This window comes from Entelurus aequoreus, linkage group LG27 (genome assembly GCF_033978785.1).
Source record: "Entelurus aequoreus isolate RoL-2023_Sb linkage group LG27, RoL_Eaeq_v1.1, whole genome shotgun sequence".
In the NCBI taxonomy this organism is placed as follows: domain Eukaryota; kingdom Metazoa; phylum Chordata; class Actinopteri; order Syngnathiformes; family Syngnathidae; genus Entelurus; species Entelurus aequoreus.
This window is the reverse complement of record NC_084757.1, coordinates 9,267,300-9,292,661: the sequence shown is the minus strand read 5'-3', so window position 1 is coordinate 9,292,661 and position 25,362 is coordinate 9,267,300. Positions and strand designations below refer to the sequence as shown.

Sequence of the window (25,362 nt, the reverse complement as noted above, 5' to 3'; positions counted from 1 at the left end):
CACCAAATCTCGTATCTGTTTCTTTGTCAGTTAGTGAAGACCAAGACTTTAAAATATTTTCTTGGATTTTCAAATTCTATTTGAGTTTTGTCTCTCTTAGAATGAAAAATGTCGAGCAAAGCGAGACCAGCTTGCTAGTAAATAAATAACATTTAAAAAATAGAGGCAGCTCACTGGTAAGTGCTGCTATTTGAGCTATTTTTAGAACAGGCCAGCGGGCTACTCATCTGGTCCTTATGAGCTACCTGGTGCCTGCGGGCACCGCGTTGGTGACCCCTGTGCTAGATCCACTCCACGTCCATTGCACCGGTCACCCAGGTGGGGGGTCCCCACATCTGCGGTCCCCTCCAAGGTTTGTCATTGTCCCATCGGGTTGAGTTTTTCCTTGCCCTGATGTGGGATCTGAGCCGAGGATGTCGTTGTGGCTTGTGCAGCCCTTTGAGACACTCGTGATTTAGGGCTATATGAATAAACATTGATTGATTGATTGGGATGAGAATCAGCACCTCCAAGTCAAGAGTCCATGGTTCTCGCCCGGAAAAGGGTGGAGTGCCATCTCCGGGTTGGGGAGGAGACCCTGCCCCAAGTGGAGGAGTTCAAGTACCTCGGAGTCTTGTTCACGAGTGAGGGAAGAGTGGATGGTGAGATCGACAGGCGGATCGGTGCGGCGTCTTCAGTAATGCGGACGCTGTATCGGTCCGTTGTGGTGAAGAAGGAGCTGAGCCGGAAGGCAAAGCTCTCAATTTACCGGTCGATCTACGTTCCCATCCTCACCTATGGTCACGAGCTTTGGGTTATGACCGAAAGGACAAGATCACGGGTACAAGCGGCCGAAATGAGTTTCCTTCGCCGGGTGGCGGGTCTCTCCCTTAGAGATAGGGTGAGAAGCTCTGCCATCTGGGAGGAGCTCAAAGTAAAGCCGCTGCTCCTCCACATGGAGAGGAGCCAGATGAGGTGGTTCGGGTATCTGGTCAGGATGCCACCCGAACGCCTCCCTAGGGAGGTGTTTAGGGCACGGCTGACCGGTAGGAGGCCACGGGGGAAGACCCAGGACTAGAGATGTCCGATAATATCGGCCGGCCGATATTATCGGCCGATAAATGCTTTAAAATGTAATATCGGAAATTATCTGTATCGTTTTTTTTATTATCGGTATCGTTTTGTTTTTTTGTTTGTTTTTTTTTGTTTTTTTTTATTAAATCAACATAAAAAACACAAGATACACTTACAATTAGTGCACCAACCCAAAAAACCTCCCTCCCCCATTTACACTCATTCACACAAAAGGGTTGTTTCTTTCTGTTATTAATATTGTGGTTCCTACATTATATATCAATATATATCAATACAGTCTGCAAGGGATACAGTCCGTAAGCACACATGATTGTGCGTGCTGCTGCTCCACTAATAGTACTAACCTTTAACAGTTCATTTTACTAACTTTCATTAATTACTAGTTTCTATGTAACTGATTTTATATTGTTTTACTTTCTTTTTTATTCAAGAAAATGTTTTTAATTTATTTATCTTATTTTATTTTATTAATTTAAAAAAAAAAAGGACCTTATCTTCACCATACCTGGTTGTCCAAATTAGGCATAATAATGTGTTAATTCCACAACTGTATATATCAGTATCGGTATCGGTAATTAAAGAGTTGGACAATATCGGAATATCGGATATCGGCAAAAAGCCATTATCGGACATCCCTACCCAGGACACGTTGGGAAGACTATGTCTCCCGGCTGGCCTGGAAACGTCTCGGGATCCCTCGGGAAGAGCTGGACGAAGTGGCTGGGGAGAGGGAAGTCTGGGCTTTTAGGCTGCTGCCCCCGCGACCCGACCTCGGATAAGCGGAAGAAGATGGATGGATGATTGATTGATTGATAGAAGTAACACGCTTTGCTACGGAAACGTAACGCCGGCTGCTTGGGTTTTTGTACGAGCTTCCAAACCTCACGTCTTCCCACAACCTTGCAGAGCTGAGAAGCAGTCCCTGGAGACCAGTCTGTTCCAGAGCCATGAGCTGTCCTCGTCCCTGGAGGCCGAGTGCGGCCGCCTGGAGGCGGAGCGGCGTAGCATGTTGTCGGCTAACGAGGCCCTGACGCGTGAGTAGACCCTCATGCCAACCCCTCTGGCCAAAGGCTCCACCAGAGGACCATATTTCAAGTGTCCGACAGCTGGGCCCATCGACATGTGGAGCCCATTTTCCCAGCACTTTGCTCACCGACGCCATGAGACGTCACATGGCGCTCAACCGTAGAATATTTCAAGTCAATGACGTGTGTGTGTGTGTGTGTGCAGGTGATGTTGCACAGGTGCGTCTGGACGCAGAGCACCAGCTTGCTCAGGCTGCACAGGAGCGCAGCGCTTTGGAGGAGAAGTGGGTCCAGGTGGAGAGGAACGCCCTCCAGAGCCTAAAGAGCAGGGATGAACAGCACAGAGAGCAGCTGGAGGCTCAACGCAGGCTCAAGGTTTGATGCTGCAACACGGTGACCAGGACTGGTGTCATGGTGCTTCCCCGCAGGAGCAGCAGTGTGCCGCGCTGACCGAGCAGCTGCGCGCCGGCTCGGAGGCGTCGGACGCGCGCAGCCGGAAGGAGGCGCAGCAGGCCCAGGAGGAGGCGCAGCAGGCCCAGAAGGAACTGCTCCGAGTGCAGCAGCAATGCAAGCAAATCCTCCTGCAGGCTGAGAGCGAGAAACAGGAGGTGATGTTCTCCGGTCTCACAAGTCAGACACACAACTACCGAGTGCTCACCAATTGGCCCGCAGCTCTTTTATTTATTTAATTTTTTTTTAAATATCACTACAAAAGAAAAAACATCAACAAATGGAATAAAAGAGCTTACAGGTGAAATGTAAGGAGAAGAAGTTGCAATGTTAATACACTCTATTCTTTTTCATTGATCAAAAAGTCATCCCATCTCATGTTAACTACCGAACCGTAACTTAAAAGGGTTGGCAGAACAGCTATTAAGGTGCGACGCAATCGGTGCCCATGTTAATTCCCAGATTTCCCAGAATTCCAGGTTTTCCGGGACATTTTTCCCATTCAAAATGAATTAGCCATTTTTCAAACTTCCACCATTTCCACATTTTTCAACCTATTCAAACTATACCTTCAACACATTTCACTATTCTGGAAACTCAAACTTCCCCTTTTCCAAGTTCAAAAAAATTCCAGGATTTTCCAGAATTCCCGCTTTTCCAAAGCCCTATTTCCACCCTTTTTTCTGGCGACTACTCCTTCCACATTTTTCAACGCATTTCAACTGTTCCACCGTCAAAACATTCCTCTTTAATCAGAACTGGGAAAATTCCCGGTTTTCCCGAAATTCCAGGAATTCCGTAATACCATTTCTCATTTCAACATGTTATTACTTCAACATTTCTCCACCGATTTAAAACATTCCAACACCAACCTTTTCAACTCATTCAGACCATTTAAGTGTTTTTTTGTTTGTTTTTTTAAAAAATATGATGCAATCCCCGCTCATGTTAACTACCGAACCGTAACTTAAAAGGGTTGGCTGAACAGCTATTAAGGTACGATGCAATCGGAGCCCATGTTAACTACCGAACCGTAACTTAAAAGGGTTGGCTGAACATCTATTAAGGTGCGACGCAATCTTAAAAGGGTTGGCTGAACAGCTATTAAGGTACGACGCAATCGGAGCCCATGTTAACTACCGAACCGTAACTTAAAAGGGTTGGCTGAACTGCTATTAAGGTACGACGCAATCGGAGCCCATGTTAACTACCGAACCGTAGCTTAAAAGGGTTGGCTGAACAGCTATTAAGGTACGACGCAATCGGCGCCCATTTTAACTACCGAACCGTAACTTAAAAGGGTTGGCAGAACATCTATTAAGGTATGACGCAATCGGAGCCCATGTTAACTACCGAACCGTAACTTAAGAGGGTTGGCTGAACAGCTATTAAGGTGCGACGCAATCGGAGCCCATGTTAACTACCGAACCGTAACTTAAAAGGGTTGGCTGAACTGCTATTAAGGTACGACGCAATCGGCGCCCATGTTAACTACCGAACCGTAACTTAAAAGGGTTGGCTGAACATCTATTAAGGTACGACGCAATCGGAGCCCATGTTAACTACCGAACCGTAACTTAAAAGGGTTGGCTGAACAGCTATTAAGGTACGACGCAATCGGCGCCCATGTTAACTACCGAACCGTAACTTAAAAGGGTTGGCTGAACATCTATTAAGGTGTGACGCAATCGGAGCCCATGTTAAGATTCAGATTCAGAGCTTTATTTGTCCATTCTTAACATGTACAAGACACATAAGAACTGAAATTACATTTTCGGCACAATCCCGCTAAGAGCAGACATACGTTACAGGGAGACAAGACGGGACCGCCAACGGATCAGCCATCACTTAGGCGCTCCTTAAAAAGGTGGGAAAAAGGTGACATTGGGGAAGGGGGGAAGTAAAAAAAAAATATCAGTCTGAGGCTGGACCCTCAGGAATGGTCCAGACTGAGTCCGAGGAAAAAAACCTCACATAGCATGGCACACATAAACATGGTACATTTAATCACAACAACTCGCAACAGAGTCATCCAACAGGACTTTGGAGGCCGGCAGCTGCTGTTGAGCGCTGCTCAGCCCCCACAACCCCGGAGGAATTAAGCAGTGGTGAAGGCGTTGATTTGGGGAGGGGTGTGTGCGTGCATGTATGCCCAATTAACTTGGGTGAGATGTTGGAATTGTCTTTATGGGCCGAGGCCGGCCCCAAGAGTTCAAGAGTTCAAGAGTCCGACCCAGGTGCTTTTGAAAAGAAGGGAAAGGTCAAAAGCGTCCATCTTTGAGGAGTCCTCAGGGGAGTGTTTTCAAACAGCCTGTTCCTCAAGGCCATTCGAGGGAGTCAAATCGTAGATTAAGATGTTGTTTTTTCTTCGAGCAGTCAAAACAATGACATTCCTGCTCTGTATGCTGGCTCTGACAATTCCAATTTATTCTTTCTCTTTCTCTAACTTCATCAAGATGGAATCTACCTTGCGATTCAAATCAGCAATCGCTCCAGTCTGTGATCCCACAGCACGACCCAATCCTTCCATTGCGTTGAACAGCCTGTTGGCCCCTTGAGTGGCTGCCATCGTCTTCCGAATTTGACGATACACCAGAGCAATGCCCAGCCCAATCAGCAAATGCCCTGCGATCACAGCTCCAAATAGGTAGATGTCTTCCACGTCCTCGATGGAAAGGACTGAGAGGCACATGATTCTCCAAGTATTCCAGGAATCTCTCACGTACCCCGCAGCAATGGTTCCATCAGGGCAGCCAGGCTCCCCCGAACCTCTTTTCCTTGTCGAAAAGACTGTGTCAATTGCGTCGAGAGTCCAGTTGATCAAATTCATTTTGATGTTTAGATTTGAGGACAGCTCAAGAAAAGAGGCTTCAAAATAGTTCAGACAAGACAAAAACAAAGAGAGCAAGCAGGGAAGGAGGGAGCGGAGAAAAATGCGACCGCCCTCACCAGAGGCAAGACAGAGTTAACTACCGAACCGTAACTTAAAAGGGTTGGCTGAACATCTATTAAGGTGTGACGCAATCGGAGCCCATGTTAACTACCGAACCGTAACTTAAAAGGGTTGGCTGAACAGCTATTAAGGTATGACGCAATCGGAGCCCATGTTAACTACCGAATTGTAAATTAAAAGAGTTGGCTGAACAGCTGTTAAGGTACGATGCAATAGCTGCCCATGTTAACTACCGAATTGTAAATTAAAAGGGTTGGCTGAACATCTATTAAGGTATGACGCAATCGGAGCCCATGTTAACTACCGAACCGTAACTTAAGAGGGTTGGCTGAACAGCTATTAAGGTGCGACGCAATCGGAGCCCATGTTAACTACCGAATTGTAAATTAAAAGGGTTGGCTGAACAGCTGTTAAGGTACGATGCAATAGCTGCCCATGTTAAGTACCAGACCCTAATTTAGAATGTTTGCTGAACAATTAAGGTATGATGCAATGTGTGCTGAACAATTATAAGGTATGATGCAATGTTTGCTGAACAATTATAAGGTATGATGCAATGTGTGCTGAACAATTATAAGGTATGATACAATGTTTACTGAACAATTATAAGGTATGATGCAATGTTTACTGAACAATTATAAGGTATGATGCAATGTTTACTGAACAATTATAAGGTATGATGCAATGTCCACTTATTAAGGAAGGATGTGACATCACAGATGCAAAAATTCAATATACTACACACATTGCAGGGTTCGGTGAAAGCCCAAAAATAAATGCTTTATATATATTTTAGAGATAAGCAAAACCTTAGTGAGTAGTGCCTTGTTTGGAATTCTGCACGATGAAGTTTTATACAGAGAGTTTTCTAGAAACATTTTCCCAGATAATTGTACTGGCTATGGAATTAAAAGAATGAAGCGCAATGAAAAAGACTTTACCCAGATTGCACTGGAGTACAACTTTGGCTGCCATGAAGACATAATGCATAGCCGCAAGTAGGGATGTCCGATAATGGCTTTTTGCCGATATCCGATATGCCGATATTGTCCAACTCTTTAATTACCGATACCGATATCAACCGATACCGATAAACCGATATATACAGTCGTGGAATTAACACATTATTATGCCTAATTTGGACAACCAGGTATGGTGGAGATAAGGTACTTTTTTAAAAAATGAATCAAATAAAATAAGATAAATAAATTAAAAACATTTTCTTGAATAAAAAAGAAAGTAAAACAATATAAAAACAGTTACATAGAAACTAGTAATTAATGAAAATTTGTAAAATTAACTGTTAAAGGTTAGTACTATTAGTGGAGCAGCAGCACGCACAATCATGTGTGCTTACGGACTGTATCCCTTGCAGACTGTATTGATATATATTGATATATAATGTAGGAACCAGAATATTAATAACAGAAACAAACAACCCTTTTGTGTGAATGGGGTGAGGGTTTTTTTTTGGGTTGGTGCACTAATTGTAAGTGTATCTTGTGTTTTTTATGTGGATTTAATAAAAAATAATTAAAAAAAACAACAACAAAAACGATACTGATAATAAAAAAAACGATACCGATAATTTCCGATATTACATTTTAACGCATTTATCGGCCGATAATATCGGCAGACAGATATTATCGGACATCTCTAGCCGCAAGTGTTAAGTGTTAGTTTTTGGTTCATCCCACTTCAACCGTTCCACCGTCAAAACATTCCTCTTAATTAGGAAACCGGAAAAATTCCCGGTTTTCCAGGAATTCCGTAATACCATTTCTCAATGTTACTACTTCAACATTTCTCCACCGATTTTAATCATTTCAACTCATTCAGACCTTTTAAAGTTTTTTTTTTTGACCAATTTCAAAAAAACTCCCGCTTTACCCAAAATTCCCAAATTTTGGGGGAAATTCCTATTGAAATCAATGGGACATTCCTCAAAGTTCCACAATCCCCACATTTTTCATCTGATTCCAACTGTTCCAAATTCAAAATATTCAGCCTGTTCAGGAATTTTGTGCTCGACTTCAACGATGCTAAAAAAAAAATTCCAGGATTTCAGTTCATCTTCAGCATTCACACGCAACTCCTTCAGGAATTGCCTCATCTAGTTTTAAATGTTTAATAAAAAAGGAATATAACTACAAAAAAGATACAAGTTTTATTTATTTTTTCCTTTCCTTTCCCTTCTTCTTTCCTTTCTTCCCCTCCCTTTCCCGAGGGGGGGAAATGTCTATAAGTTATGATTCTATTTATGTCAGTAAAGGCTTCCAGGTTAGTTCCCATTCGTTCATATTTGTAGAGTTTATAAATCTTACTTTTTTCAAGAGTCATTACGTTCACAAGTTCATTTAACCAGTTCCTGAAGTCGGGTGCAGATGGCTTTTCCACTCTTTGAGATGGAGCCTTTTGGCCAAAACTGAAGCAACACAGCTGTAATATATTGTGGAAGTTTTTATGTTTGCACTTTGCTTTATTGTGTGAAGGCTCCAAACATTCACACATATGCTTTTATACACCAAAATTCATCCATTCGCCGATTCATTCTATTTCAACTTTCAAACTATTTATACATTTCACTAGTATTTCAGTTTAGTGTCAGCTTTTCAACATTCAAACAATTTTAGCATTCAAACTATTTCAGCAATTAAACAATTTCAACATTCTAACAATTTTAACATTCAAACCATTTCAGCATTTAACACGCGAAGTCCCAGAGAAGGGTCAATTGACATTTTTACCTAGAAAACACACAAGAGGGTCATTTGACCCCTAGTCCCCCCTGTGGACACTCCTTTTGTTATGAAAATGTGGCTGTTAGTGGCACACGGCAGGGGGCCACTTGAGCCTGTGTGGGGGAGGGGACCTTACAGCTCAAGCTTTAGTTCTGAGGTAGGTTGTGTGTGTTTTTGCAAGGATCAACAGAATGAAGGGATCAACACTCTGACATTTATTGTTAAAAAAAATACAAAACAAAACATATTTACAAAGAATGAAAAAGCAACTGTTTTCCCAGTTTTGGTGTGGAGGGTTGTTGCAGAAGCAATTGTTATTTTTGTGTGCCAAAAATAGTTTAAAAAAAAAAATTTACAAAGAAAAAAGCATATTTACAAAGAATGAAAAACCATGTCCATGTAAACGTGACTGACATACATTTGAGCAGTCACTCACAATCCTGGCACTGCCATTGCTCCTTTCGGCATTTCCCACATGTATAATTTTTCTGTCTACCTAGACAAACTGCCCCTAACAGCCTCATTACCATAACAAAATGAGTGATTAGTGTATTCGGGAAAAGCGTCGGGCCAAATGACCCCTCTCTGGGTCTTCTAGGTAGACAGAAAAATGCTGGGACTTCTAGTGTTAAACAATTTCAACATTCAAACAATTTTAACATTCAAACAATTTCAGCATTCAAAAAATTTCAACATTCAAACAATTTTAACATTCAAACAATTTTAACATTCAAACAATTTCAGCATTTAAACAATTTCCCCATTCAAACAATTTCAGCATTTAAACAATTTCAACATTCAAACAATTTTAACATTCAAACCATTTCAACATTTAAACCATTTCAGCATTTAAACCATTTCAACATTGAAACAATTTTAACATTCAAACAATTTCAACATTCAAACAATTTTAACATTCAAACAATTTCAGCATTTAAACAATTTCAACATTCAAACAATTTTAACATTCAAACCATTTCAGCATTTAAACAATTTCAACATTCAAACAATTTTAACATTCAAACAATTTCAGCATTTAAACAATTTCAACATTCAAACAATTTTAACATTCAAACCATTTCAGCATTTAAAAAATTTCAGTATTTAAACAATTTCAACATTCAAACCATTTCAACATTCAAACTATTTTAACATTTAAACCATTTCAGCATTTAAACAATTTCAACATTGAAACAATTTTAACATTCAAACCATTTCAGCATTTAAACAATTTCAACATTGAAACAATTTTAACATTCAAACCATTTCAGCATTCAAAAAATGTTAACATTAAAACCATTTCAGCATTTAAACACATTCAGCATTTAAACCATTTCAACATTCAAACCATTTCAACATTCAAACCATTTTAACATGTAAACAATTTCAACATTCAAACCATTTTAACATTTAAACCATTTCAACATTCAAACCATTTTAACATTTAAACCATTTCAACATTCAAACCATTTTAACATTTAAACCATTTTAACATTTAAACCATTTCAGCATTTAAACCATTTTAACATTTAAACAATTTCAACATTCAAACCATTTTAACATTCAAACCATTTTAACATTTAAACCATTTCAGCATTTAAACCATTTTAACATTTATACAATTTCAACATTCAAACCATTTTAACATTTAAACAATTTCAACATTCAAACAATTTCAACATTCAAACAATTTTAACATTTAAACAATTTCAGCATTCAAACAATTTTAACATTCAAACCATTTCAGCATTCAAAAAATTTTAACATTCAAACCATTTTAACATTTAAACAATTTACACATTCAAACCATTTCAACATTCAAACCATTTTAACATTTAAACCATTTCAGCATTTAAACCGTTTTAGCATTTAAACCATTTCAACATTCAAACCATTTTAACATTCAAACCATTTTAACATTTAAACCATTTCAGCATTTAAACCATTTTAACATTTAAACAATTTCAACATTCAAACCATTTTAACATTTAAACAATTTCAACATTCAAACAATTTCAACATTCAAACAATTTTAACATTTAAACAATTTCAGCATTCAAACAATTTCAACATTCAAACCATTTCAGCATTCAAAAAATTTTAACATTCAAACCATTTTAACATTTAAACAATTTACACATTCAAACCATTTCAACATTCAAACCATTTTAACATTCAAACCATTTCAGCATTTAAACCGTTTTAACATTTAAACCATTTCAACATTCAAACCATTTTAACATTTAAACAATTTCAGCATTTAAACCATTCCAACATTCAAACTATTCTTACATTCTGTCAACATTTCAGTTCAGTTCATCTTCAGCATTGGAGCACTGGTGGGTTAGTAGGCAGACTTTATATTCAATCCTGAGTGAAACAGGAAGCCAGTGAAGGGGTTTGAGAACCGGTGTGATGTGGTCGTATTTCCGCACTCTCACCAGGATCCTAGCAGCAATATTCTGTATGTACTGCAGCTTCTGGATGTTCTTGCTGGGGATCCCCACAAGAAGTGCGTTGCAGTAATATAATATTAATATTTACTGCCACCCTTCGTACAATGTGGGTAAATCTGATCGATGACTCTTGATGGTTTATTTGGAACAATAGCACAGCATCCAAACAACCTTCCCTAGTCATGGTGCAACAACAAAAAAAGGTAACTAACATAAATGTAAACACACAACACAACTTTCTCACTGAACATTGTGGATATTATGAAAAATGTCCAAACACCATTAAAAAAAAAAAGCAAAATTACAGCCATGCAATGCATGATGGGAAAAATGTAAAACTCTCCACATTTATCTATGTTTGGTGCATTTCAGCTGCTTGATATTTCGGACTGATTACAAAACTTTAAGAAGTAAACAATGTAGGAGTCAAACTTTCACATACGCTTAATATTCAATTATTTTATTATATTACTATTATATATTATATTACCGTATTTTTTGGACTATAAGTCGCAATTTTTTTTCATAGTTTGGCCGGGGGTGCGACTTATACTCAGGAGCGACTTATGTGTGAAATTATTAACACATTAGCGTAAAATATCAAATAATATTATTTAGCTCATTCACGTAAGAGACCAGACCAGGGGTCGGCAACCTTTACCACTCAAAGAGCCATTTTGACCCGTTTCATAAAATAAAGAAAACAATGGGAGCCACAAAACTCTTTTGAAATTTAAAATGAAATAACACTGCATAGAAAGTTTTTTTTTTGCTTTGTGCTATGTATAATAAACCAGGGGTCTCAGACACGCGGCCCGCACCTTAATATGAAAATGTAATGTTACTGCGTCCCGCGAGTTTTATATGAATACCGCTTGCCAGCATCACCCAATTTTACCGGGAGACTCCCGAATTTCAGAGCAACTATTCTATCTAATGTCTGCTGATTTTCACCCAAACAACAATAATAAGGGCGTACTATGACGGCACTGCCTTTAGCGCCCTCTACAATCTTTACAAACAGCGTGCAAGCCCAGTCGCATGTTGTATACGGCTTCTACGGACACACTTAAGTGACTGCGAGGCATACTTGGTCAACAGCCATACAAGGTCACACCGAGGGTGCTCGTTTAAACAACTTTAACACTCTTACTAATATGCGCCACACTGTGAACCCACACCAAACAAGAATGACAAACACATTTCGGGAGAACATCCGCACTGTAACACAACATAAACACAACAAATACCCAGAATCCCATGCCTCCCTAACTCTTTCGGGCTACATTATACCCCCCCGCCCACCTCAACCGACGCCGTTGAAAAGTTTGGGGTCACACTACCGTTCAAAAGTTTGGGGTCACATTGAAATGTCCTTATTTTTGAAGGAAAAGCACTGTACTTTTCAATGAAGATAACTTTAAACTAGTCTTAACTTGAAAGAAATACACTCTATACATTGCTAATGTGGTAAATGACTATTCTAGCTGCAAATGTCTGCTTTTTGGTGCAATATCTACATAGGTGTATAGAGGCCCATTTCCAGCAACTATCACTCCAGTGTTCTAATGGTACAATGTGTTTGCTCATTGGCTCAGAAGGCTAATTGATGATGTGCAATCATGTTCACACATCTGAAAACAGTTTAGCTCGTTACAGAAGCTACAAAACTGACCTTCCTTTGAGCAGATTGAGTTTCTGGAGCATCACATTTGTGGGGTCAATTAAACGCTCAAAATGGCCAGAAAAAGAGAACTTTCATCTGAAACTCGACAGTCTATTCTTGTTCTTAGAAATGAAGGCTATTCCACAAAATTGTTTGGGTGACCCCAAACTTTTGAACGGTAGTGTATGTTATAGTTATTTGAATGACTCTTACCATAATATGTTACGTTAACATAGCAGGCACGTTCTCAGTTGGTTATTTATGCCTCATATAACGTACACTTATTCAGCCTGTTGTTCACTATTCTTTATTTATTTTAAATTGCCTTTCAAATGTCTGTTCTTGGTGTTGGCTTTTATCAAATAAATGTACCCAAAAAATGCGACTTATACTCCAGTACGACTTATATATGTTTTTTTCCTTCTTTATTATGCATTTTCGGCCGGTGCGACTTATACTCCGGAGCGACTTATACTCCGAAAAATACGGTAGTTACTTTACATGCAGTCAGCTTTCAATGTATTTCAGCCCAAAAAGTTAGGACACCCCTGCTCTGTTCTAATGTTTGATTCCTGTGCCCAGGCTTTGTCCCAGAAGGCTGCCATGGTGCAGGAGATGTCGGGCCTGCAGCAGAATCTGGACTCGGCGACCACGGAGCTGCAGCGCGCACGCAGTGAGGCGCTAGCTGCGCAGGAGCAGAACAAGGTCCAAATCAGCAATCTAGCGAGCGCCGATGACACATTCAACTTTTTAATGGACTGGTTGTCTCCCAGAAGGAAGTATCCGCCCTGCGGTGCGAGACGGACAAGCTGCGAGCCGAGTTCCAGGCGTCGGTGAACTCGCACGAGGTGGCCGAGCGGGGTCGATGCCAGCAGGTCCGGGAGCTGGGCCAACAGAACCAAGTCGCGCAGCAAGAGGTGAGAAAGTTCTAAAGAGGAGGACCAGATGTGTTTGACTTGGCGTGGGACGCCTGGATGTGGGAGAGGCCGTTTGTAGCAATTACTGTAGTGCCATTTAGCAAAGACTCCTATTGATTTTGGCTCAGCTTTCGGGTTGTTTGCATGACGCTGTCACACCAAATACTTTTTTCTCTCTCGCTGTATCTGACAACTGGCTTTTGGAGCATGAAAACACAAACGTTGGAAAGCCTCAAAGCCTATTCAGGATTTTGGTATTTGTCCTGCTGCTATCCTGGATTTAAAACATTAAAAAAAAGCTAAAAATAATATAATATGTTATGTGTACAGGAGGAGGAGACGGCACAGACAGGAGGGACGTCGTTTAAACTCTATTTTTATTTATATATATATATATATATATATATATATATATATATATATATATATATATATATATATATATATATATATATATATATATATATATATATATATATATATATATATATATATATATATTCATTTCTAAGAACAAGAATAGACTGTCGAGTTTCAGATGAAAGTTCTCTTTTTCTGGCCATTTTTAGCGTTTAATTGACCCCACAAATGTGATGCTCCAGAAACTCAATCTGCTCAAAGGAAGGTCAGTTTTGTAGCTTCTGTAACGAGCTAAACTGTTTTCAGATGTGTGAACATGATTGCACAAGGGTTTTCTAGTCATCAATTAGCCTTCTGAGCCAATGAGCAAACACATTGTACCATTAGAACACTGGAGTGATAGTTGCTGGAAATGGGCCTCTATACACCTATGTAGATATTGCACCAAAAAGCAGACATTTGCAGCTAGAATAGTCATTTACCACATTAGCAATGTATAAAGTGTATTTCTTTCAAGTTAAGACTAGTTTAAAGTTATCTTCATTGAAAAATAAGGACATTTTATATGACCCCAAACTTTTGAACGGTAGTGTGTATATATATATATATATATATATATATATATATATATATATATATATATATATATATATATATATATATATATATATATATACACAATATATATAAATCAATAAATTAAGAGTGAGAACTAGTCAAGAATGTGTGTGGTGCGCGACTATGTGTAGGATTTAACTGTAGTGGGTTACCCTCAGTGTTGCACTAGAGGCGGAAGTCCAATAGGGGCTGGGCAGGCTCGTAGGTCCGTGAGACAGGCAGGAAGTCGGGGGCGATTAGAGAGGCGTCTAAAGGTCCGTGTCCAGGCGGGAGGTCGAGATCCAAGAAGCAGCCAGGGAAGCAGCAGAGGGAACGCGGGAAGACGAGACACACCGCTCGTGACGTGGGAACGAAGGCAGGCTGCAGGGAGGACACGATACTATTCAACACAAGGGGGAAGAAACACAGAGAGAGAATGCGTAGAGCTTGGTTAGTCGGCTTACTGTACGGGAACAGAGGACTACGTTCTGGCGCGGGATAGCAGGTTGTGCAGGCTTATGAATGCAGGTCCGCTGATCAGTGACAGGTGCGCTGATTGCTGGCGATTGATTGCAGCTGCTTGCTGCGGCCAGACACATGAATGCACACTGAGGTGCGTACGAGCCGGGACAATATAGATTATATTTTTTGTAAGAAAATCCATACTTTCACACTTTTTCTCTCCGAAAATAAGTTTTTTTTTGCTAATATTAAAAACCTCCTAAGGCCCAAGCTGTTTGTTTACATGCTTTTTTTAATTTCTCTTTGCTATTTGGGCTTATTGGACCCTAATTAGAATAAAAACTAAGAATCATCTTTTGATATGATGTACTTAGTCCATAAGTAACAAACATGTACTTCATGTTTAGTGACATGCTAATTCTTATTTTTACACTTTTTTTTTCCAAATTTCATTGTATGTTATACTCTTCTGACACCACCAGATGGCAGTATAAGTGTCCACATAAGCGGCCATAAGACCCCAATTCAGTAGTGTACACAATTTTGGAAATAAGAGCTAAAAGGTGCTATCCACACATGTGGCCACTAAGCTTTTAGAGGTAAATGTGGGTGTGCCGATACAGCTTGTTGATATCAGCAGGAATCCTACATGCTTGTATTATTTAGTAGCGTGGAATGTTACACACGGTTGAAACAAGTGGAAGGACTCAAGCAGACAACAATGCTATTAGCTCATACTCGCCAACCCTCCCGTTTTTAGCGGGAGAATCCCGGTATTCAGCGCCTCTCCCGACAACCTCCCGGCAGAGATTTTCTCCCGGTATTCAGCCGGAGCTGGAGGCCACGCCCCCTCCAGCTCAATGCGGACCTGAGACTGAGTGGGGACAGCCTGTTCTCACGTCCGCTTTCCCACAATATAAGCAGCTTGCCTAACGAATTCAAACGAATGGAAACAAGAATTTCAGTTCATCCAGGACAGTTCGAAGGGGAAGGTGTATGTTGCCTGTAAATATGTAGAACAGACTTCTCCATTGAACACGGTGGCCGAAATGATATACTCATCATGAACGGAGAAGTTAAACAGGACAATACTGCCATCTAATGGATAGCCACCGGAACACTGAAATTCAAGTATTTATTTTATGTAAATAAAATAAATACATAAATATATATATATATATATATATATATATATATATATATATATATATATATATATATATATATATATATATATATATATATATATATATATATATATATATATATATATATATATATATATATATATATATATATAGCTAGAATTCACTGAAAGTCAAGTATTTCATATATATATATATATATATATATATATATATATATATATATATATATATATATATATATATATATATATATATATATATATATATATATATATATGAAATATATATGAAATACTCCAGTTGGTGAATTCTAGCTGTAAATAACCAAGCCCCCCCCCACCCCCTACCCCCCACCTCCCGATATTGGAGGTCTCAAGGTTGGCAAGTATGTATTAGGGTGGTTCCCCCAAACCAATATTTTAGTACTGGCACCGGTACCAAATCCTATTTCGATACTTTTCCAAATAAAGAGGGAACACAAACAAAATGTCATTATGAATAAATAAAAAAAAAAAAGGGTTATACTTGTGTAGCGCTTTTCTACCTTCAAGGTACTCAAAGCGCTTTGACACTATTTCCACATTCACCCATTCACACACACATTCACACACTGATGGAGGGAGCTGCCATGCAAGGCGCTAACCAGCACCCATCAGGAGCAAGGGTGAAGTGTCTTGCCCAAGGACACAACGGACGTGACTAGGATGGTAGAAGGTGGGGATTGAACCCCAGTAACCAGCAACACTCCGATTGCTAGCACAGCCACTCTACCAACTTCGCCACGCCGTCCCATTATTGGCTTTATTTGAACAATTTTGAACATATTTTTTTGCAAACCAGTAATTATAGTCTGCAAATGATGTGTTGTTGTTGAGTGTCTTAGCTGTGTAGAACTCGGCAGAGTAACCGTGTAATACTCTTCCATATCAGTAGGTGGCAGCCGGTAGCTAATTGCTTTGTAGATGTCGGAAACAGCGGGAGGCAGTGTGCAGGTAAAAAGGTGTCTAATGCTTAAATCAAAAATAAACAAAAGGTGAGTGCCCCTAAGAAAAGGCATTAAAGCTTAGGGAAGGCTATACAGAACCAAACTAAAACTGAACTGGCTGCAAAGTAAACAAAAACAGAATGCTGGACGACAGCAAAGACTTACTGTGGAGCAAAGACTTACTGTGGAGCAAAGACGGCGTCCACAAAGTACATCCGAACATGACATGACAATCGACAATGTCCCCACAAAGAAGGATAAAAACAACTGAAATATTCTTGATTGCTAAAACAAAGTAGATGCGGGAAATATCGCTCAAAGGAAGACATGAAACTGCTACAGGAAAATACCAAAAAAAGAGAAAAAGCCACCAAAATAGGAGCGCAAGACAAGAGGTAAAACACTACACACAGGAAAACAGAAAAAAACTCAAAATAAGTCATGATGTGATGTGACAGTTGGTGACAGTACACCTACTTTGAGACAAGAGCTATAGTGATGCATGCTTGGTTATGCTTTAAAGTCATATCCAACAATTGGGACAACGACTTTTTACTGTCAACTGAGTTTCGTTTTTTAACGATTTCTGCTGGTGGTGTGCCTCCGCATTTTTTCAACGCAAAAAATGTGCCTTGGCTCAAAAAAGGTTGAAAAACACTGATTTAGGCAGTATAGTGTAAAAAGAGCATCCAAACCAAAATGACCACGGTTATCATTATTATCACCATATTGATGAATATGCTCCAAAAATGAGTCATCCACAAGTTTGATTTAAAAGTCCAGTAGATAAAAAGCCACTCAATATACTTTCTTGACAGAAGAAATGGTTTATATAATCGTGTTCCAGCCACATAGGAGACATATTATTTTTATTTCAGTGTTTGCATATGTTTATCTTCTACTGTTGTAGTTTGTAAAAGTTTTTTTTTTCATGATGGGTGTGTCACGTCTGGTTTATGTGACAAATGCACTTCCTGTTGTCATGTTGCTCCAAGTATGGATGGTCTCAGAGAGCACAGCCTGTAGGTTTAATGTGCACAATTCATCTTCTTGGTTCCTCAGACAGTTTATTCTAGGGCTGTCAAAATTAATGAGTTAACTCGAGTGATTAATGATGGCATTAATTATGCACACACTTAGATTAATTATGCCATCTATCTTGACCATACATGCTTTTTTTGACCTTTCTTTCTTTCTTTCTTTAGTTTATTTGGAACGTGAACACACTTACAGCATAATACATCACACAATTTCATATCATTTCACTTTGCATCATGTCCGAAAAGGAGTAGGAAGAAGCAAAGCTTATTTAATCCAAACCCCTTTCCCACTTCAGAGCGTTTACAAATATATACATTCATTTACTGACCTTTTTTTTACATAGTAAAATGACATCCGTGAATGAGTAATGCGACAGTTTTGTAATATATAATTAAGTCACTCATTATTAACATACTGAGATGAAGAATATCTTATTTTCAATAAGGTTGAAAGTGTTTCTCATGATTCTAAATACTCTAAAAAGTCAGTGTTCAAAAACAAGAATAAAAAATACAAACATGAGGGGTATTTTATTTGAACTAAGCAAAATTATCTGCCAATAGAACAAGAACATTTGGCTTGTAAAGACTTTCCAAAACAAGTAAAATGAGCTAACCTCAATGAACCCAAAAATACCTTGAAATAAGTATATTCTCACTAATAACAAGTGCACTACTATATGAGTACGTATTTTCTATTGTTTCATTGAAAATAAAACAGCAAAGTCCATTTGGCTGTCATCTGTTTTAATTATGAGACACAATTGTGTCAAAGTCATGATTTTTTTTTTCATGTTTGAAATAATAAAGTATTGCTTTAAAAAAGTAGTTTTATACTTGTGAGTGTTGATGACACAGCTTTGTAACAGTTGATATTCTAGTTTCAAGCATGTTTTACTCAATATAGGTCATCAAATCTCAGCAACAAGCTGTAATATCTTACTGAGATCATTTAGGACCAAAACACTTAAAACAAGTAAAACACTCTAACATAAAATCTGCTTAGTGAGAAGAAGTATCTTATCAGACAGAAAATAAGCAAATATCACCCTTATTTGACATATTTCATCTACTTAGATTTCAGTTTTTGCAGTGTAAGCACTATTAATTTGAACAACCTCTTAAACTGACCACTTTTAGACCCTAAAGACTCTAAAATGAGCGATGAGACTGTGACTGGTGTGCTCTCTGGCAAAATAACTTTTAGATAAAACTGTTGCCAAGTTTTGTGCATTCACTGCAAAAACTAAAATCTAAGTAAGATGAGCAGATGAGGGCTGGCGTAGGTGGATAGCTAATGTTTTTAGCATAGCTCTGTGAGGTCCCGTTGCTAAGTTAGCTTCAATGGCGTCCTTAGCAACAGCATTGCTAAGCTTCGCCAGGCTGGAAAGCATTAACCGTGTAGTTACATGTCCATGGTTTAATAGTATTGTTGATTTTCTGTCTATCCTTCCAGTCAGGGGTTTATTTATTTTGTTTCTATCTGCATTTAAGCCCGATGTGCTATCACGTTAGCTCCGTAGCTAAAGAGCTTCGCCGATGTATTGTCGTGGAGATAAAAGTCACTGTGAATGTCCATTTCGCATTCTCGACTCTCATTTTCAAGAGGATATAGAATCCGAGGTGGTTTAAAATACAAATCCGTGATCCACAATAGAAAAAGGAGAGAGTGTGGAATCCAATGAACCCTTGTACCTAAGTTACGGTCAGAGCGAAAAAAGATACGTCCTGCACTGCACTCTAGTCCTTCACTCTCATGTTCCTCATCCACGAATCTTTCATCCTGGCTCAAATTAATGGGGTAATCGTCGCTTTCTCGGTCCGAATCTCTCTCGCTGCTGGTGTAAACAATGGGGAAATGTGAGGAGCCTTTCAACCTGCGACGTCACGCTACTTCCGGTACAGGCAAGGCTTTTTTTTATCAGCGACCAAAAGTTGCGAACTTTATCGTAGATGTTCTCTACTAAATCCTTTCAGCAAAAATATGGCAATATCGCAAAATGATCAAGTATGACACATAGAATGGATCTGCTATCCCCGTTTAAATTTTAAAAAATTCATTTCAGTAGGCCTTTAAGCATAAGAGTTGTGTGATAATATATACCGTATTTTTCGGAGTATAAGTCACACCTGCCGAAAATGCATAATAAAGAAGGAAAAAAAACATAAGGAAAAAAACATAGTCCGAAAAATACGGTACATAATTATTCTAACAATCAATCACTGTTTTACTTTCATTTTCATTTGAAAAGGTGACACTAACCCATTCAAATGATCTTTATGGTGTTTATCCTTACATCCTTAGTCAGCTTTTATTTCCTTACTTCTTTCCCGCCTGGCATTTTTACCTTTCACTGGCACACGTGGCATCCCTTTTTTAGGACTACATCTATTAGTGGCACTGTAAATGAATATGATTATTTTATGGCGAATCTTTGAGACGCTTTGGAATCAATCCAAAGTGCCTCCTAGTGGCCTAGAATGCACATTACAATGTATTCCCTCGTTGACAGTGAACCTTTTCAAAATAAAAGTGGTGTTAATATAGCCTTCATCAAGTCCAGTCTGTAGACCCCCCACACACGTACTGGGTGGGATTTCCAGAAAGGGATTTTGGCGCCGCTCTCAGCTGTAAATCTCGGGGGGGGTCCGGGGTTAGGCTTGAGTCCACAAAGGTCGCCGGGCCTTTTAGGCAAAAAGAGGCAGCTCACAGTCACCTCGTTAAGATGAAGCCAAGAAGAGGTGATTTAGATGTTTGTCTTGTGATGTTTCATTTCTAGGATCATCTTGTCCTCCTCTGTGGGATTGTAGCTTGTGTAGAGGACCCCTGCAGGATGTGACCGCTACTTTTCCTAACACGGGTTTGAGGTTTTTACCTGTTAGTGGTTAGCGTGTTGGCCTCACACTCTCGGAGGATTTGACTTGTGTGGGTTTTCTCTCTGGTCTTATGCTAATTGTACACTTGAAATTGTGTCAAGTGTGACCATCTGTCACGTGCACGTCGGGTTGTGTTTCCTTGGTGGGTGTTCATTTCCGGTCAGTGCTCTTATTTTGGTTCCATTTTCTGCTTGGCTCCGTGAGTGCCGTTCCCCCCTCACCTGCTGCTGTGGTACTCATATAGTAGTACAGTTGGCACAGTACAGTACAAAAAAAAAATCATGACTTTGACACAATTGTGTCTCATAATTAAAACAGATGACAGCCAAATGGACTTTGCTGTTTTATTTTCAATGAAACAATAGAAAACATGTACTCATATAGTAGTACAGTCGGCACAGTACAGCAAACTGACAGTTAATATTTAAACATTTAACATTTCAAACAATTTTGAACAGAAATAGTTCATGCACATTCAGATGAATTCCTCAAAATTACAATTAAAAAAATGTTGGCCGGGGGCCGGGCTGTATATATGCGCACTAATTGACTGAAAGAGCACGCACTTGGCGCGATGATGTCACGTTATCCATGGAAAAATGCATTTTTAGACCATATGATTTGCCTGAGCGGCTAGGAGACCCCGAGAGTAACAAGCGCTTGCCTTGTTGCCTTTCCATTAAGAACAATAAATGAGTTTTTAGTATAAGTTTGCTGGTTTCAAGAAATGTAATATCATTATGTCAAGATAATGGCACTAGCATTTACTTTTTTATTTTATTTTTATTTTTTTTAATTAAATCAACACAGAAAAAACCCAAGATAAAACTTCCAACCAGTGCATCAACACTAGCATTTACTTAATTTAAGAATATTTTTCAACATATTGAGCAAAAAGGTCTTTTTTTTTTTTCTACCAAAAAAAGTACACTTGTTTTTAGTGAGAATATACCTATTTTAAGGTATTTTTGGGTTCATTGAGGTTAGCTAATTTTACTTGTTTTGGAAAGTCTTGACAAGCCACCATTTTCTTGTTCTATTGGCAGATAATTTTGCTTAGTTCAAATAAAATACCCCTCATTTTTGTATTTATTTCTTCTTCTTTTTGAACACTGACTTTTTGCAGTGCAATGCTGGATGTACGACGCCACATGAATCCTATTGATTTGTTTTGGTGTCTGCTGGGGTTTTCTTTTAACCCCCCCTCCCCCTCAATATAGAATAAACATCTTGGAAGTGCCTGCAAAGTTGACAATCAGTGACATGAGAATGTGCTGGATAGCATCACCATGAGGGGGGACGGAGGGGTTTGTGTTAACCCCCTTGTGTAAATAAGTAGCTGGGGGGGGGGGGGTGTCAATGTTTATTTTCTCCCCCCCCCTCGGAACAGCGGAAGGCTGCGTCCACTGGGACAGCCGTCCCCTCCCCACCTATATATATATATATATATATATATACACCTCATGTCCAGCCACCCCCCCCCCCCCCCCCCAAAGAAAAGACAACGTCTAATTGGTGCGATCACTTCCAGCTTGTTATTCCTAAGGAGAGTTTATGAGAAGGAATCCTCTTGTGTGGCCTTCATGGGTGCTGCTGTGTATCACCGTGGACTTGACACCGCCTCCTGAGCCAGGGACTGGCAGTGGGCCCGAGCGGTTCTTATCCCCCGAGCGCTGATAAGCTGGCTCCTCCCCCCTGGCTGCCAAATATAAATATAGGTCATATTTACACACCGCTGTGTTTACATGAGCTCATTCACAGGACCAGCGCAAACCTCGGTTTTTAATCATGCCTTCCCGACACCATTTTAGTAGTTCTACCACGGTTTTCTCATGCCCGATGTACGCCACTTGGATTCAAGTATCAAAATTATTGATATCGGGGTAGTATCGGTATTGCGTCGATACCCGGCTGGTATTTTTCTGTTCTCTTCGGTCTATTTTTGTTTGAATATACACCAGGGGTCACCAACGCGGTGCCCGCGGGCACCAGGTAGCCCGTAAGGACCAGATGAGTAGCCCGCTGGCCTGTTCTAAAAATAGCTCAAATAGCAGCACTTACCAGTGAGCTGCCTCTATTTTTTAAATTGTATTTATTTACTAGCAAGCTGGTCTCGCTTTGCTCGACATTTTTAATTCTAAGAGAGACAAAACTCAAATAGAATTTGAAAATCCAAGAAAATATTTTAAAGACTTGGTCTTCACTTCACTTCACAAATTTTTTTACTTTGCTTCTTATAACTTTCAGAAAGACAATTTTAGAGAAAAAATACAACCTTAAAAATTATTTTAGGATTTTTAAACACATATACCTTTTAAATTCCTTCCTCTTCTTTCCTGACAATTTAAATAAATGTTAAAGTAAAATTATTTTTTTTATTGTAAAGAATAATAAATAAATTTTAATTTAATTCTTCATTTTAGCTTCTGTTTTTTCGACGAAGAATATTTATGAAATATTTCTTCAAACTTATTATGATTAAAATTCAAAAAAATTATTCTGGCAAATCTAGAAAATCTGTAGAATCAAATTTAAATCTTATTTCAAAGTCTTTTGAATTTCTTTTAAAATTTTTGTTCTGGAAAATCTAGAAGAAATAATGATTTGTCTTTGTTAGAAATATAGCTTAGTCCAATTTGTTATATATTCTAACAAAGTGTAGATTGGATTTTAACCTATTTAAAACATGTCATCCAAATTCTAAAATTAATCTTAATCAGGAAAAATTACTAATGATGTTCCATAAATTATTTTTTTAAATTTTTTCAAAAAGATTCGAATTAGCTAGTTTTTCTCTTCTTTTTTTCGGTTGAATTTTGAATTTTAAAGAGTCGAAATTGAAGATAAACTATGTTTCAAAATTTAATTGTCATTTTTTTCGTGTTTTCTCCTCTTTTAAACCGTTGTAGTGTAAATATCATTAATTATTAATAATAAAATAGAGTTAAAGGTAAATTGAGCAAATTGGCTATTTCTGGCAATTTATTTAAGTGTGTATCAAACTGGTAGCCCTTCGCATTAATCAGTACCCAAGAAGTAGCTCTTGCTTTCAAAAAGGTTGGTGACCCCTGATATACACTCTATTGCCAAAAGTATTTGACCACCTGCATTGACTCGCATATGAACTTGAAGTGCAATCCCATTCCTAACCCATAGGGTTCAATATGACCTTTTGCAGCTATTACAGCTTCAACTCTTCTGGGAAGGCTGTCCACAAGGTTGCGGAGTGTGTTTATCTGTATTTTACATCACTCTTCCAAAAGCGCATTGGTGAGGTCACACACTGATGTTGGTGGAGAAGGCCTGGCTCTCAGTCTCCGTTCTAATTCATCCCAAAGGTGTTCTATCGCAGTGGTCCCCAACCGATTGGTACCGGGCCGCACAAGAAATTAAAATTAAAAAAAAATATATATATATATATATATATATATTTTTCTTTTAATTAAATCAACATAAAAAACACAATATATAGATTATATATCAATATAGATCAATACAGTTTGCAGGGATACAGTCCGTAAGCACACATGATTGTATTTATTTATGAAGAAAAAAAAAAAACACCTCAACCTCCTCATGCATGTCCCAAATTCCAAGCTGCTGTTTTGAGGCATGTTAAAAAAAATAATGCACTTTGTGACTTCAATAATAAATATGGCAGTGCCATGTTGGCATTTTTTTCCATAACTTGAGTTGATTTATTTTGGGAAACCTTGTTACATTGTTTAATGCAGTGTTTTTCAACCTTTTTTGAGCCCAGGCACATTTTTTGCGTTGAAAAAATGCGGAGGCACACCACCAGCAGACATCATTAAAAAACAAAACTCAGTTGACAGTAAAAAGTCGTTGTCACAATTGTTGGGTATGACTTTAAAGCCTAATTAAGCATGCATCAATATAGCTCTTGTCTCAAAGTAGGTGTACTGTCACCACCTGTCACATCACACCCTGACTTATTTGGACTTTTTTGCTGTTTTCCTGTGTGTAGTGTTTTAGTTCTTGTTTTGCGCTCCTATTTTGGTGGCTTTTTCTCTTTTTTGGTATTTTCCTGTAGCAGTTTCATGTCTTCCTTTGAGCGATGTTTCCCGCATCTACTTTGTTTTAGCAATCAAGAATTTTTCAGTTGTTTTATCCTTCTTTGTGTGGACATTGTTGATTGTCATGACATGTTCGGATGTACTTTGTGGACGCCGTCTTTGCTCCACAGTAAGTCTTTGCTGTCGTCCAGCATTCTGTTTTTTTTTACTTTGTAGCCAGTTCAGTTTTAGTTTGGTTCTGCATAGCCTTCCCTAAGCTTCAATGCCTTTTCTTAGGGACACTCACCTTTTGTTTATTTTTGGTTTGAGCATTAGACACCTTTTTACCTGCACACTGCCTCCCGCTGCTCTACATAGCAATTAGCTACCTGCTGCCACCTACTGATATGGAAGAGTATTACATGGTTACTCTGCCGAGCTCTAGATAGCACCGACACTCAACAACAACACATCATTTGCAGACTATAATTACTGGTTTGCAAAAAATATTTTTAACCCAAATAGGTTAAACTAGATAATCTCCCACGGCACACCAGACTGTATCTCACGGCACACTAGTGTGCCGCGGCACAGT

At 38.8% G+C, this 25,362-nt stretch overlaps 1 protein-coding gene across 3 annotated transcripts in view; it reads left to right on the top strand.

Moving 5' to 3' along the window:
- crocc2 (ciliary rootlet coiled-coil, rootletin family member 2) overlaps positions 1–25,362 on the top strand; it is a 131,569-nt gene that overhangs the window by 73,753 nt on the left and 32,454 nt on the right. For all 3 annotated transcript variants that reach the window (XM_062038604.1, XM_062038605.1, XM_062038606.1), the window contains exons 19-23: positions 1,981–2,108; positions 2,305–2,474; positions 2,528–2,707; positions 12,948–13,070; positions 13,139–13,282. In XM_062038604.1, coding sequence (XP_061894588.1) covers positions 1,981–2,108; positions 2,305–2,474; positions 2,528–2,707; positions 12,948–13,070; positions 13,139–13,282 — 745 coding nt within the window. The remainder of the gene's footprint in view (positions 1–1,980; positions 2,109–2,304; positions 2,475–2,527; positions 2,708–12,947; positions 13,071–13,138; positions 13,283–25,362) is intronic.